Source organism: Melitaea cinxia, chromosome 24 (genome assembly GCF_905220565.1).
Source record: "Melitaea cinxia chromosome 24, ilMelCinx1.1, whole genome shotgun sequence".
Classification (NCBI taxonomy): Eukaryota; Metazoa; Arthropoda; class Insecta; order Lepidoptera; family Nymphalidae; genus Melitaea; species Melitaea cinxia.
Genome location: NC_059417.1, coordinates 5657681 through 5672207, shown reverse-complemented (window position 1 = coordinate 5672207; position 14527 = coordinate 5657681). Strand labels below are relative to the sequence as shown.

Below are 14527 nucleotides of genomic sequence, written 5' to 3'. Positions count from 1 at the left end.
GCTTTTTTTGTCATATTTTACTTTTTGTTATAAGTTTAGACAATAAATAAAGAGTTATATTGAATATCCATCTCTCCGTACCAACTCCGTATTCATCATTACAATAAGTTCAGTAGTTTTTATGTGAAAGAGCAACAAAAATCCATTCCGTCCATCCTCACAAGATGTCACCTTTATAATATTAGTAGGATATTAAGAAACATGTATACAATATATCAGATAGTAATTACGTAAGTTTATTTTTAAAAATGTAGGTTATAAAATAAATTACAGTAATTTATTCGTTCAAAATATTAAATTATGTTCTTCATTAATATTTTTGTTTTATTGATCTTAATTTAAGTTTATATGGAAACAAATTAAAGCCATTTTGACAAAACATTTCTTTTGCAAGATAAATGAGCTAATAATAACAAAATTTCAACAATATCGATAACTAACTAAATTAGCCTCAATTTTTTTAATTATATAAAACCTTTTTTTATAACATCGTATTTCTCACTTTTATGAATAAGGCAGTAGTAGTAAATTTCAACGTAACAGCAGTAACATAAAATGATCACGTGTTACTTTCCATATATTATAAAAATCGTGGGCAGATTGACAACATAATTATTTAAAATGCTTTCAAATAAAACGTGTTAGTATATTATATAAATGAAAATATTATTATAATCACGCGAGACTTGTAGCTTTAACTGAACTACCCGACTGTTCTATGACGACGGGAACGATTTTTTTCGCATATGCGTATGTATAAATATTAATAAATATCGTATAATATCCACACAGGGTCGTCTGAGTTATAAATAACAGCCGACTAATATAACTAGATGTTTTTTATAATTATACCTATATACAAATAATTCATATTACACTCAGACTTACAGTAAACTATAAAACCTATTCCCTAATTAACAACAAAAAAAACATTCGTTTTGTTACCGTTGCACTGTTTGTAAGCAAACCCATTTGTTGTTTGTATAAAAAAATCATGTTTAAGTTTTCTATTAATATGACAAATTTTATGATAAGAACGAAGGGACGTGTATTATATATAATCAAAGAACGAAGGTTAACCTTTATTCTAGAATAGAAGAAGTATATTTATTTAAACATAATTTGTTAAAATGTTACGATATTAAATGTTTTTCGGTAATTAATTATTAAAATTTATTAAAATGACACCTAGTTAATGTATTTGACCATAAACAAGAGATTATGCGACATTTAAGACTTAAAAAATTCGCTAATTCTCCATGGAATGCAGGCGCCATATAATGTTAATTTATTAAAAATTTATTGTCTGTAATATTCACCTTACAAACGATAAATTTACACGTTAATTTGAATTGATAAATTTTGCTTTGTATGTTAATGTCATGCATACTAATTTAATAAAATAAAATTATAATCTATTCACCAAAAATGTGATGTGTACGCGTGAAAACTGTCTGTCTAAATCTACAAAAAAAGTTATAAACTTACTAGCTTTCCGTCGTGACTTCGCCTGCTTGGGCAACACGATTTTAAGTGTTGTTCCGTTTTCTCCCGTTAAAATATAACCTTAGTGATACTTAGTTACAACGTAGAATTTTACTGGTTAAAGGATTAAAAAATCCGTGCAGTTTTTTTTATTATTTATAAATTATAAATTAAAAATAAAATAATAACAGAAAATCAAATCTTTCCTCATTATAATATTGGTATAAATTTAGTATTCATACGTTTTGTACATTATTTGCAGCTTTCATGGAACCTGACCGCCTGGCTAAACGCTTCAGAAGGAAAAGATCGACGGAATCGCTGAGCAGGCGGAAACGGGACGCACCATATGTTATATATCCAGAAATCTTAGTTATCGTTGACTATGATGGCTACAGGTATGCTAGCGTTAAATACTAATTGATACACATGACAAATGTGTGTATAGGCCATACAAACCGAGGAATTTGTGTGTGTGTGAAGCATGTGTATTTAGTAATATTTTTTTTACGATCCAGTGCCGAATACGAAGAAGTCAAGTTAAATTAGACTAAATTATTCTATACATTTAATTAAATAAGTGCTTGATTATCTAGCTTTTAACGAGAATTTTTATTTCTGATTTTAAAATTGTTTTTTTTTTTTGGCGTTGGACAACCGTTTTATTTCGTGCGTTTCATGGGAGACTAAGTAATACTAAAAATGTTCACTCACTTCAGCCTATCACAGTTCACTGCTGAACATAGGCCTCTACAAGTTCGCGCCAAAAGTGGCGTGAACTCATGTGTGTTGCCCATAGTCACTAGTCACCATGATGGGCAGGCGGGTTGGTGACCGCAGGGCTGGCTTTGTCGCACCGAAGACGCTACTGCCCGTCTTCGGCCTGTGTATTTCAAAGCCAGCAGTTGGATGGTTATCCCGCCATCGGTCGGCTTTATAAGTTCCAAGCTGGTAGTGGAACTGTGTTATCCCTTAGTCGCCTCTTACGACACCCACGAGAAGAGAGGGGGTGGCTATATTCTTCACAACCGTAGTCACACAGCTTTGCAACTAAAAATGGTAATCAATTTAAAAAGCCTCGAAACTATGTTCTTTCAAAATCAAGTTGTTTTCCATGTAAAAATACATTTACCATTATTAATAAATAAAAATACAATAAAAATTTAGAAATGTGATACGTTGAAAAAAAACAATGACTTATGGCTATTATTGATTTCATGATGTTTTTTCTCAGGTTACACGGAGGTGATAACTTGCAGATAAAAAGATACTTCGTATCCTTCTGGAATGGCGTCGATCTGAGGTACAAACTGCTCAAGGGGCCAAGAATAAGAATATCAATTGCTGGCATTATCATATCTCGGGTAAGTTTTTTATTTTTTATTTTAACCGACTCCAAAAAATAGACCGCTCTCAATTCGACTGCATTTTTTTTTACTTGTTCTAACATTTTACTGGGTGCGCGATTTTAATGTTTCTTGAAAAGTCCCAAAATTTCTACAGCATGGGAATCCTGTGAACCTACGAGATGGCGGCAAGTTATTATAATTTATTTAAATAAAATTTGTTAAATCTTATAATTTCTATATAAAATACGAAGATACTTTTTCCCCGACCTATTCAAAAGTTTTTTTTTTTTTTTTTTTTTTTAATGTAAAATGAACCTTTTTGTTATTATGTTTAAGTTTCGTTTTCTGCTGTTTAAATAATTTATTATGGCTAAACCCTGAATTAATTTGTTTTGTGCTTACAAATACATACCAATTAGCATTTTTATGTCAAGCCAACAATTATGGAGCAATATAAGAATATTTTTTTTGGATTCGTGTTAAATTATAATAATTAAAAAATTGCGGAACTTTTGTAAGCTTCTCATTAAAACACAAGAAATATTCATGCGTCATATATTTTTAATCTCTACGTAATGACGAATCTGTGTTGAAGACAAATTTATTTGTGCAAAACATAATAAAATTCACAAATCAATCTCAGATATTCGTATTTTTAATATTTGATCATAAAATTTACGATTTAATTCTTTTTTTATTCTTTTATTATAAATCAACGTTTTATTCCATTGTTTTTATTGTTTCGAAACCAGTTTGAAGTTAACAGTCTCGTCGGTTTCTATACACAGTTCGTCTAGAAATGTCTTCTTTGATTTTGGGTAACCTTCGAGAACGGCTTCAATCATTTCCGAACAGATTCTCTTTCGCTTTCTAGAAAAAAAAAGTTATCACAGAAAAAAAAATTATAACTTTATGCTAGCACAAGCTGTGCCCGCGGTTTCGCCAGCGTTAAATATTATACAGCCTATGGCCTTTTTCGGTAAATGGACTATCCAATACAAAAATAATTTTTCACTTCGAGTCGCTAGTTCCTGAGATGAACGCGTTCAAACAAACAAACAAACTCTTCAGCTTTATGTATACGTTAAGAAATTACCTGTATTCCTTATAATAATATTCATGTTCATTCAATATATGTTTTTTCTCGTCGACGCTAACGACTTGGGTGGTGTTACGTAAATCGGATAACTTGTTTTCTAATTTTACTATATTATTTTTAATTTCCTCGACCTGCGACTTGGCGCGTTCGTTTGTTGGCGCGGATAGGAGGCTTTTGAGGTTATTCTCGGAGGTTTTTAGTGATGATTTTGTCTCTTCGAGTTTTTTCGTCAGATTTGCGATTTGGGAGTCGTAGTCTGATAAATAAAATAATACTAAATTATAAAAATAAAAAATTAAGTCAACAAACTAAACATTTTTTTTCTAACAGCATAGGTACCTTAGTTTTTTTTTTTTTTTGTAAACTGAATTTCTATTCCCACTTAAAAACTTATTTTATCAAAGTAAGAATGTTTGTAATTTTACTTTTTATTAAAATCGGCTTCAAAATCCTTACATAATTTTAACTTCAGTGTTACATCATATTATAAGACATTAAATTTAAAATTTCATACTTTACAATAAATAATAACCCATAATAATTTACCTTCCGTATCACTAACTTTTTCACTGTCCGTTTGTATGGCTACATATACCTTCTGTTTTCCATATAACTTACAACGTATTTTACCTAATTCACTCAAACTATCAAGAGCTTTTTGTACTACGGTTTTCGAATAAGTACCTCGTAAATTAACTGTTATGTCTGCACAAGAATACGGTCTGTTCGTATCAGTTAAATATTTAAAAACTGCGTCGCTAGCCATTTTGTGTAATTAAATAAATAAAGCAACAATTAAAACACTTGCTTGTCAAGATGATTACAAAATTTACCGCGTAATTTTTTCTTTCTTTTTTTTTTTTAATTTACATTCAATGAGTGTTGCAATTGATAAACTTTATTCAGCCTATTAGTATTGTAATTTTATAAACCTATTAAATTTGTTTCATTTAAAACAAAAAAAAAATATGTTATAAAAATATCATTACTAATCTTTTTGAAAAAGATTTTTTATTGATATTAAAAAAAAATAAGTTCAATGCACACTGTGTACAAACATCATAACCTAATTTAATTAAAAAAAATAATTATTTCAATTAATAGTGCCAAAGCCGACTTAACCTTATATAGATGTTTGGCTTTTTAAGTAAAGAATTAAAAATAATAATAATATTAGTACCTATAGACTAAGTTTTACATGTATTATAATAAAAATATTTACCCACTTCCGAAAATTTTACTACAATTTAAATTCTAATTTTTTAGATAAAAAAAAATATATAAGATTATTGTGTACTTCACAAATACATTCATGGCATAACAGTAACTAATAGATACATGAACAATAAAAATATTTTGTTCATTTTCATGGTTTAACATGATACTTGGCTTTAGCGTCATGTACAGATGAAATGGAAAAGGATATGAACGAAAAACGATAAGGCTGTTAGCAAAAATGTTGAATTAATTTAAATTAATTAGCAACACCTGCAACATCATTCCTGAGAAATTTTTTTGTGCTATTATCGTTGGGTTAAAGCATAAAATTTTGTTAAAAGTTTTATTTTTAATCAACTTAATACTATACTTTAAGAAATATAAAAAAAAATGTGTATTTATGTTGAATAAATTATTTTAAGTAAAATATATATTATATACAAAAGTTAAACTAAAGTTAGTTAAAAAACTTACTAGTGGCAAAATTATTTTAATCAACTTTATTGAGATTTACCGGTTATTGAAATTCAATGACGACCGCTCTGGTGTAATGGTGTGTGTGCCGTGTCGGTGGCGCTTAAACACCGACGGTCGCGAGTTCGATTCCCGCTTAGAGTGGATATTTGTATTTTAAATATTTATTTTCGGTCTGGTTGTCAGTCCTTGTGGGTTTCACCATCGCTCCTCTGAGAAAACATTAAGCTGTCGGTTCCGATTGTTATCATGTACACCTAATAGCGATCGTTACTAATAGTTGGGAATATGTCCCTCATTGGATTACCGTGGTGGATTAAGCTCTGATCCTTCTCCTATATAGGGAAAGAGGCTTATGCCCAGCAGTGGGATATTAAAGGGTGAAGCGTATTGAAATTCAAAATAGCTGTAAATAAATGCTAGATTATAATTTTGTAAAAATCAAATAAAAATATTAACTTATTCATACATTTTAATGTCTTTCAATTGTGAAAAAAAAAGCACAAATAATTTCACCAATGTTACGTAGGATAAAGAAACACGAAGAAAATTGGTGTGGTCGAAATGATAATTTTTGTTAATTTTTTTGATATAAAAGTAATAATAGTTATTTAATTAATGACATTTTACATAAAGCTACGCGAAGTTTGAACTGTAAAATATATTACGTTTAACTATATTCTAATAACTATACTAAAATCATCGCTAGTTTATATTTACAATTAAAATCTATTATATGCAATTAATTTTCTTTTTTTTTTCTTAGTTTTATACTATATCTTAATATATATAAATTACGCGTCACGTTGTTTGTTCGCAATGGACTCCTAAACTACTAAACCGATTTTAATTAAATTTGCACAATGCGTGCAGTTTGATCGAACATGAAAGATACGCTATATTTTATTTCGATATATTATATATAATTATTATATTCTTGAAAAAAAAAAATAAGGCGCTACGAAGTTCGCCGGGTCGGCTAGTAGCATATAAATTAAAATACAGATATATTTTGAAATAAAAGTACAAGCCTAAAATTCATCGCGTGTTTAATTGTACTTATTATTTTTTTTATGTCCCGAAATTTCAGAACGCTTTCAATGTTTGCCACAAGTTTAGGATTAAAACAGTATTCCGCTTCTTATAAATCATTTCTATAGTTCAAGGTTATGAACCTTTTAATTTAATTCCTCGTAGAAACATCGATCGATTTCGGATACTTAAACTAAATATATCAGAACGTATATGTATTTTCATCCAATTATGTTAATTATTCTTGATTTTTATTTATCTGTTATGTATTAATATTTGATTGGTCAGAGATAATTTCGAAATGTCACCTGTTTAACGACTTTCAATCGAATTTGTTTTGATAATTTTGTATCGGAATGGATTTATGTGTTAAATAATACTAAGAACTTTCTTGATAATATGTAAAATAATGTAATTATAGATAGTAAACATTAAAATTTAGATCGAAATCAGTTATAATCAGCGGTAAATGACTTATTTATTGTGTTTACTTGTAAATAATAAGATCCGACTTATTTACTGCTTAATTTATCGTTGCCGAATGCCGACTACCCATCATTATTCTTTGTATCTTCTATACTATGTGACATTGGCTACACCGACTGAGCTACAATTGTACAACTGAAAACCTTTAAGCCCGAAAATTAATTAATAAAACTATTGGAGCTTAACTAATGAAATTAAGCTTTAAGTCTTCTTTTACAATGAACCGAATAAAAGGGAGTTTTGTAAATTAAGTAGAATGAATAAACCTAATTTCGAATGAGGTTCACTTAAAAAGTCCGTTATTTTGTATTTTAAGCATGACGTTTATTTTCGAGCTGTTCATTAGATGTAAATAAATACATTTAAAGTGAAAAATTTACTATTTAAAAATCAACAGAAGGTACCCTACCTCATTCAAAAAAGAAAGAGATATATATATATATATATATATATATATTTTATGTATGTTCGGGGAATAACTTCGTCGTTTATGAACCGATTTTAATAATTCTTGTTTGTTGGAAAGGAGATATCCCAAGTGTAGTACCATGATAAGGAAACCAGTTTCTGATGATGGATTCCCAGAGAAATCGAGGGGAACCCTCGAAAATCGTAGTGACAACTGGTGCGTTTGTTAATTTTTTTCGCCTACTTACGTTGTATTACTTGTCGATGTAATTTAAGTCAGTTTTTTTCATTTGCGAGCAAACGCAACTGTCTCTAAAAAACATTTTATGAATTCAGGGTCGGGACGCCACGCCGTATCTGGAGAGGAACCGCGTTGGACGTGATGCTATTGACTCAGCTGCTGCTCTCACGGATATGGGTAAATACCTCTTTAGAGAGAGGAGATTACCAGTCTACGACATAGCTGTGGCTATCACTAAGTAAGTGGGAAAAAGGAAATGGTAGTCGATTGAATTTTTAGATGTTTTTTTTTTTTTGAGTAAGAGAATATGTCTAGAGCATTTTAGTTTTTTTTTTATATTTTGTTATTTGTTATGAATTTTGAGCTGCATATTTCAAAATTATAAATATAACCAAAATACATTTCATACAGAATATCTACATACCTGTTGAAACATATTAATTATGTGTGTGTTAATCTATTGCGTAATTTATAGACTACAATGGCAGCACCAATGCGTCAATTTCATTATATTTAAATCATATAAGTTTGTTCGTATGACTGTACCTACTATTATTATGCCAATTGTGACGTATGAATTTATTAAGATTATCCTAAATAAAATTGTTAACTTAATATTCAGTACGTAGCATTAGATTTAAATATCTCGTATTATATAATTATGTATTATGTAAATGGCAGTATTTACTTTAGTACTTCCTTTATAAGGATGGCAACATTGGTGAGTATGAAATTTAATATAATACCTACCTATTTATTCTTAATTTGGCGCCATTATTCCAAGTTTGACATGTCAAAGATTAAAAAGCTTAATAAATCAAATAGAGTAATGAATGAAGACGCAAAAAACTGATTTTACCAACAGGTATGACATGTGCCGACGACGCAAGGGTGGTCGCTGTACAAAAGGCACCGCTGGTAATTCAATTTTAAACAAAAACCTTTAAAAGGTCGCGACTGGTGTTGACATACTCGGCATTAACAGAGGCTTACGAGTGAAATAATTCGGCTTGATAATTTTATTTTAATGTTTGCGGTAAAGGATTTGGTAATGGCGCTGAATATTGTCATAAGCAGTGTTTTTTTTTAATAGTCTATAAAACTTGGTTTTGGTAACGGGCGAACTGAACATAGCTGACGAAAGACTAGTTGGTCGCACTTTTATAGATCAGGCCGTTATTTGAAACGAAGCGTTTGTGGTCGAATAGTCGAAGAAATATGTATTTAAGCAACTTACTCAGCAATTTATTTCCGTGACTTTCAGACTAGACATGTGCAGAAGACAATATGCGAACGATGCGTGCAATAGAGGGACTGCAGGTAGGCGTGTGCCGAAAATTAACTGTTTTCCCCCCTGAGCACGCCTTTTCTCACCAGTTCCTTTACCCCCTCGTGCGCGACGTTTCACTGGAATCATATTCCTGTTACCTATCCCCCAAAATCCGTGATTTCATTAGCACTCTGTGAATAATCTTTCTAAGCATATGTCTCTTTCTACACCATGCAATTCTTCATGTATATAGTACAATAAATATTTCCTATACGTAGTGTAGCCATAGATTTACTCTATCATGTCACGTATCATAAACCCTTAAATATATTCCAAATGACCTTCTTCTGTAAATGAGTCATGTGTCGAACAATTACTGGTCCTTTCGTTACAGCATGCAATGACTTTTTATCCATCAACATAAAACAGATCGTTGTATTTAAAGTGATGCTTTAATTTATCGCTGTTCATATTTTATTGTGTACGGTAAGTCAGAGATCGCCCACATCAATTTCAACATAATGATTGGCTTCTCGCGTCAAACCTTTCAAAAGGCCTCCAGTACATCTCCTTACTTTAACAAGAAAGTTGCGTAAGGTCAGAGGGACCAGTCGGCCCTACCTTACATAAATGAGACGAGGACATCGTAAAATATACTAACCTGTCTATTACGTATTTACCAAACTGTACTCGCTATTAATGACGATATAAATATTCTGTTTATTACAATCGATTAAGCCATTAAATATGCATGTTTTATGGTTAAGCACGAAAAGAATAAATCACCTATAAAGTTCAAGAGATGCAATTAATTACTCGAGAGTATGTGTGTATGCACCTTGACATATCAAGTGAATTTTTAACACTTATTTGTATTTTGGTGTTGGTTCATATTTTTAATCCTTAAATTATGCAGTGCTGTAGCGTGGATGAGGTACTAGGGGTGACCAGCTCCAGGCGTGCAATTTTAGAGAACTTTTATTTTTGCAACAAATAATGAAAATATCAATTTTAACCTGATGAGTAGAAAGTTTATAGTGAGCAACTTAACGAGTAGATTGCTAGAACTGTATTAGATTACCAAAGCTCTTAAAATAACAATTTTATAAGATCAATGGTCTCGGTGGCAAAACATAGGTCATATAAGTTAGGCTTTTACAATCATGACTAATATAGTCATGAATAATATAGCAGATATATATTTAAACAGTATTTACCGGTATTATAATTTTGAGATTTACAATATTACTATTATTACTATATTATTATACAACATGGTCCAATCGTCCCGTAAAAGAGATACCCGTAAAATATAGATAATAAAAAAGAGGTTATACATTTATATGCTCGGGCAGCTGGACACCACGCTACACGTCATTAAACCTTGCATATGCAGTTGATAATAAATATTATACATGGACTTTCTTAACTTTCTAACATATACAAAATCGCTTTGCATGCGCTCTTCTATTGCAAATTATCTTAGTCTTCGCATCTTCTACGTCTCTTTGTAAGTACGGTTCATTATATCCTATTATCACTGATCATCGCAATATGTCTTCATCCAACACCTTATCAATGTAAGTACATAGTTCACTATCATGTAAAACCTCGACCTTATTCTACCTATCCTTTAAATTGTATTTTTTTATCTTTTTTCCACAAAAATCAGATAGTTATACGGTATTTCTGAATAGGATTCGCGTACGTTGGAGGCGCGTGCGTGGTGAATAAGCGACTTGAAAAGGTCAACTCTGTTGCTATCATCGAAGACACAGGTGGCTTCTCCGGTATCATTGTTGCCGCCCACGAAGTTGGACATTTGTAAGTTTTGGAAACTTTCTTGGTGCAAATTGAAAAATAAGAACGTACATACATTGGTATTGGTATAACAGTATATTCTACTCATGTGATACGAAAATTCTAAGACTACGAGCAGTCATGGTTTTTTCTTCTATGAACAGTCAAATCCGATAAAAATTTAATTCGCAATTTAAATCAAAAATTTTAAGCAATGTATATTGCTCATCCTGACCTTATTAATTTTCAGACTAGGAGCAGTTCACGACGGAAGTCCACCACCGTCATACTTAGGAGGCCCAGGAGCTGAGAAGTGCAGATGGGAAGATGGATTCATTATGTCTGATCTCAGGCACACGGAGAAAGGTTTCCGTTGGTCCCCTTGCAGTGTTCAGAGTTTCCATCATTTCTTAAAGTTGGTTTATTTCTATATATTTATTATACGCATAACCATCAGAGTTACAGATCGAATTAAAACTGTTGTTGTAGTTTTATTGTGTCCCACATTGGGTGCCAACATTTTAACGCGTACAAATTTTTTGTTATAATTCGTATAAGGTAATGATTGCTACAGATTTTTTTAAGTCATCTTTGCGTTTGCTATATATTTATTTGATAATTTTTCGTCTATCTTTTATAAATTAAATGGTTGCATAATATACAAATTATAAAACATAATTCAGAGCGCTTATACATTAATTTAAAATCATACAAAATTTATTAACTAAATGTAGATAAATTTGATTGAACGTACCATAAACCAACATAAAACACGTGTTATCTAAACAACGACTGCCGCGTCACTATCACACTTACAAAAATTAATTTTCACACAGGTTAAAACACGCACACATAAAACAGTGCGTTAATGGATTGGAACATTCTTTAAGTACAGTCATTTAGATTTGTATGTCCAAATATAGAAGTCCACTTTCAAACTTTATACATTAAAAAGTGAATACGTTTCAGCGGAGACACTGCGACTTGTTTGTATAATTCCCCGCATGAAGATGACTCACTGCCCAGGGTACTTCCCGGACGCTTACTTACTTTAGATGCTCAGTGTCGAAAGGACAGAGGAACTAGGTAATTATTACTTTTAATAACGATAATATTATTTCATCTATAGTGAATAAGAAAAAATAATAATTACGAAAAAAAAAAAAATACCCACTGCTTTCAAGTTTTGCTAAAACTAAAACTATTCATGTTAATTCTAAAATCTTTGCTAAAACTGTATCGGATTAAACATTAGGTTTAAAAGTGTCAATTTTTGGAATTAAATAATAATAGTCTAAATTTTATCGTTTCCAATTTTTTTTTTATTTTTTTATTTTATTTTTTTTTGTATTTCAGTGCATGTTTTAAGGATGAGCGTGTCTGTGCGCAACTTTTCTGCTTCGACGCAGCAAGCGGATACTGCGTTGCGTACAGACCCGCCGCTGAGGGTTCTCCGTGTGGTGATGGGCAGGTAAGCAGTCAATATTAAAAAAGGGAAAAAACCACTATAAAAATGGCCATAAATGTTTTTAAATACTTGCTATTTAGTTAAAAAAGGGACTTTAACTAACTCAATATTTTTCGAGACTTCATGATATAATTTCGAATTTGGTTATTGATATCTGAAAAATATCTTTTTCGATGTGGTTAGTTTTTAATACGAATTTTTAAGTTTTGAAATAATTGGCCCAATTTAAGAGATTTTAAAGTGTCAACTTTACCATAAATCCATCCTGCCTAACAGCAACTAAGATTATTTTTAACCGTATCAAGTATTAATAATAACTAATTATACATTTCAGTACTGTATAAATGGTCGGTGTATAACTGAGCACGAGAACATAATACCGGACTATTCGCAACACACGCCGAGCTACATTCGACCTGAGACTAGTCCCTTCTACGGAAATATCACGAGGTCTGTATTGTTTGTATAATAAAAATATTTATTGTTTTTATTATTTATAACTTACCTTATACACTTCAATGTTAATTATACATCAAGTAATACTGGTTTTATAATTGATGAAACATCACAATACTGTCACGAACAACGAGATAGCACATGATCTCGGGGTAGTCAGTTTGTGTAGATACCGATCAGGATATATATTAACGTATTGTTTTGAACACATATACAGTACCGAAGCGACAACACAGCCATACGTAGCTAGCACGTCAGGGCCAGAACTGTACAAGCCAAACTATTACCAATATTACCAAAAGAAAACAAGTCCCGAACAATCGTCGACAACAACAGCGACGACAATGAGGACGACAACCACAACTACGACAGTTAGAACAACAACAAATCCATTCAAATATTACTTCTTTACAACAAGACGACCGATCACAGAAAAAACAACAGAAGCACCACATCTGTCCAGTACACAAACGCCTGTAAAAATTAACTCAATATCGACAACTAAAAACCCATACGATTTTACCAACTTTACGAATAAAGCCGCAAAATCTGAAGGCGACGATCCGAAACGCGGTTTCTTCAAAAAAGAGGAGTTAGACAATTACTTCGGGAGGGGTACGACCAAAAGTCCTTTCTCAAATAAGGTTATAAAATCACTATTCAAGATAGGAACATATTACTCACAAGCAAAATCATCAGACAACTCAATAAGACCAGACGCTAATTCTCAGCAAGTTCAAATCGAGCCAGCAAGATTAGTCTACTCATATCAGAGGAATCTGACGTCCGGAGAAATTATAAGAACATAGAATTGCCAAATTAATTATTGGTAAGACACGAACATTGGACCATATCGATGTCATTCTGTCTATCGCCAAATCATGGTCTTCCGCATCTTAAATATATATCACAACTACTATTATATCATATGCATTCCTTACAGCCATATACGTCGAAACGAAAAGATTACAAACTGTCGCAATGTGGACTTCATAAATGGACAGATTGTAATCAATATTTGACTATACAACATATTTATGTGTACATACTCTTAGTCATATCCATATTTAATACATTCTTTATCCTTCATATTCTAAACATTACTAGTTTCTGTACAATCATATAATATGCCATTTAATAATACCTACTTTTAGAATTCTCTTTGAAAGTTCAAATCGACTGTAACCTATTATTTTGCTTTTTAGTCTATGTAGTTCCTTTGTAGTTTACTATCGACTATTATTCCTTATTTTTAATACATCAAAGAATTTTAACATTATACACATGGTAATTTTTATTATTTTTATGTTACAGTAGCCGCCATTAGCAAAATGAGCGGGAAAAATATTGAAGACTGCTTGCTGGACTAGAGATGGTACCTAGGTACCACTAAAGCCTGGATAGTATACCAGGCAGTTGGTCTCCAGCCTTTATATACATTTCAGATTGTGAAACGTGCGCACATACCTTATGTGAATATTACTTCCATAATAAAGACTCTTAATCTGCATACTCCAAACAAAAATTTTATTTAAATACTCGTACATAAACAGTTGTAACTATTTAATTTTTTCTATTGTATCGTTATTTAGTTCGAAATAATTTTGATTACTGTAGTAATATTTATAAACGAGGTAATATACAGCGGGTAATCATAGGGATGTGATGCACGAGATTGTGTGTATAAGAATGTGTCTGAAGACAGTTAGTGTCAGACATAGTTCTGTGAGTGATATTACAA

At 31.2% G+C, this 14527-nt stretch overlaps 2 protein-coding genes across 2 annotated transcripts in view; one reads left to right on the top strand and one right to left on the bottom strand.

Moving 5' to 3' along the window:
* LOC123665557 overlaps positions 1 to 14305 on the top strand; it is a 170266-nt gene extending 155961 nt beyond the window's left edge. Inside the window, exons 7-17 of the mRNA XM_045599845.1 lie at positions 1748 to 1883; positions 2720 to 2849; positions 7888 to 8030; positions 9057 to 9112; positions 10760 to 10886; positions 11113 to 11277; positions 11832 to 11948; positions 12219 to 12333; positions 12665 to 12780; positions 13004 to 13615; positions 14101 to 14305. Coding sequence (XP_045455801.1) covers positions 1748 to 1883; positions 2720 to 2849; positions 7888 to 8030; positions 9057 to 9112; positions 10760 to 10886; positions 11113 to 11277; positions 11832 to 11948; positions 12219 to 12333; positions 12665 to 12780; positions 13004 to 13595 — 1697 coding nt within the window. The 3' untranslated portion in view covers positions 13596 to 13615; positions 14101 to 14305. The remainder of the gene's footprint in view (positions 1 to 1747; positions 1884 to 2719; positions 2850 to 7887; positions 8031 to 9056; positions 9113 to 10759; positions 10887 to 11112; positions 11278 to 11831; positions 11949 to 12218; positions 12334 to 12664; positions 12781 to 13003; positions 13616 to 14100) is intronic.
* LOC123665554 (homologous-pairing protein 2 homolog) lies at positions 3420 to 4763 on the bottom strand. The gene is made up of 3 exons (XM_045599841.1): positions 4480 to 4763; positions 3931 to 4189; positions 3420 to 3704 (listed from the first exon to the last, which is right to left on the bottom strand). The coding sequence occupies exons 1-3, from the start codon at positions 4697 to 4699 to the stop codon at positions 3569 to 3571; spliced, it is 615 nt and encodes a 204-aa protein (XP_045455797.1). The 5' UTR covers positions 4700 to 4763; the 3' UTR covers positions 3420 to 3568.
* Positions 14306 to 14527: the final 222 nt, after the last annotated feature.

Coding starts and splice junctions, on each gene's coding strand:
- LOC123665554 (XM_045599841.1), bottom strand. CDS start 4,699: ATGGCTAGCGACGCAGTTTTTAAATATTTAACTGATACGAACAGACCG. Junction 4,190..4,479: donor AAAAGTTAGTGATACGGAAG/GTAAATTATTAT, acceptor TTTATTTATCAG/ACTACGACTCCCAAATCGCA. Junction 3,705..3,930: donor TATTATTATAAGGAATACAG/GTAATTTCTTAA, acceptor TTTTTTTTCTAG/AAAGCGAAAGAGAATCTGTT.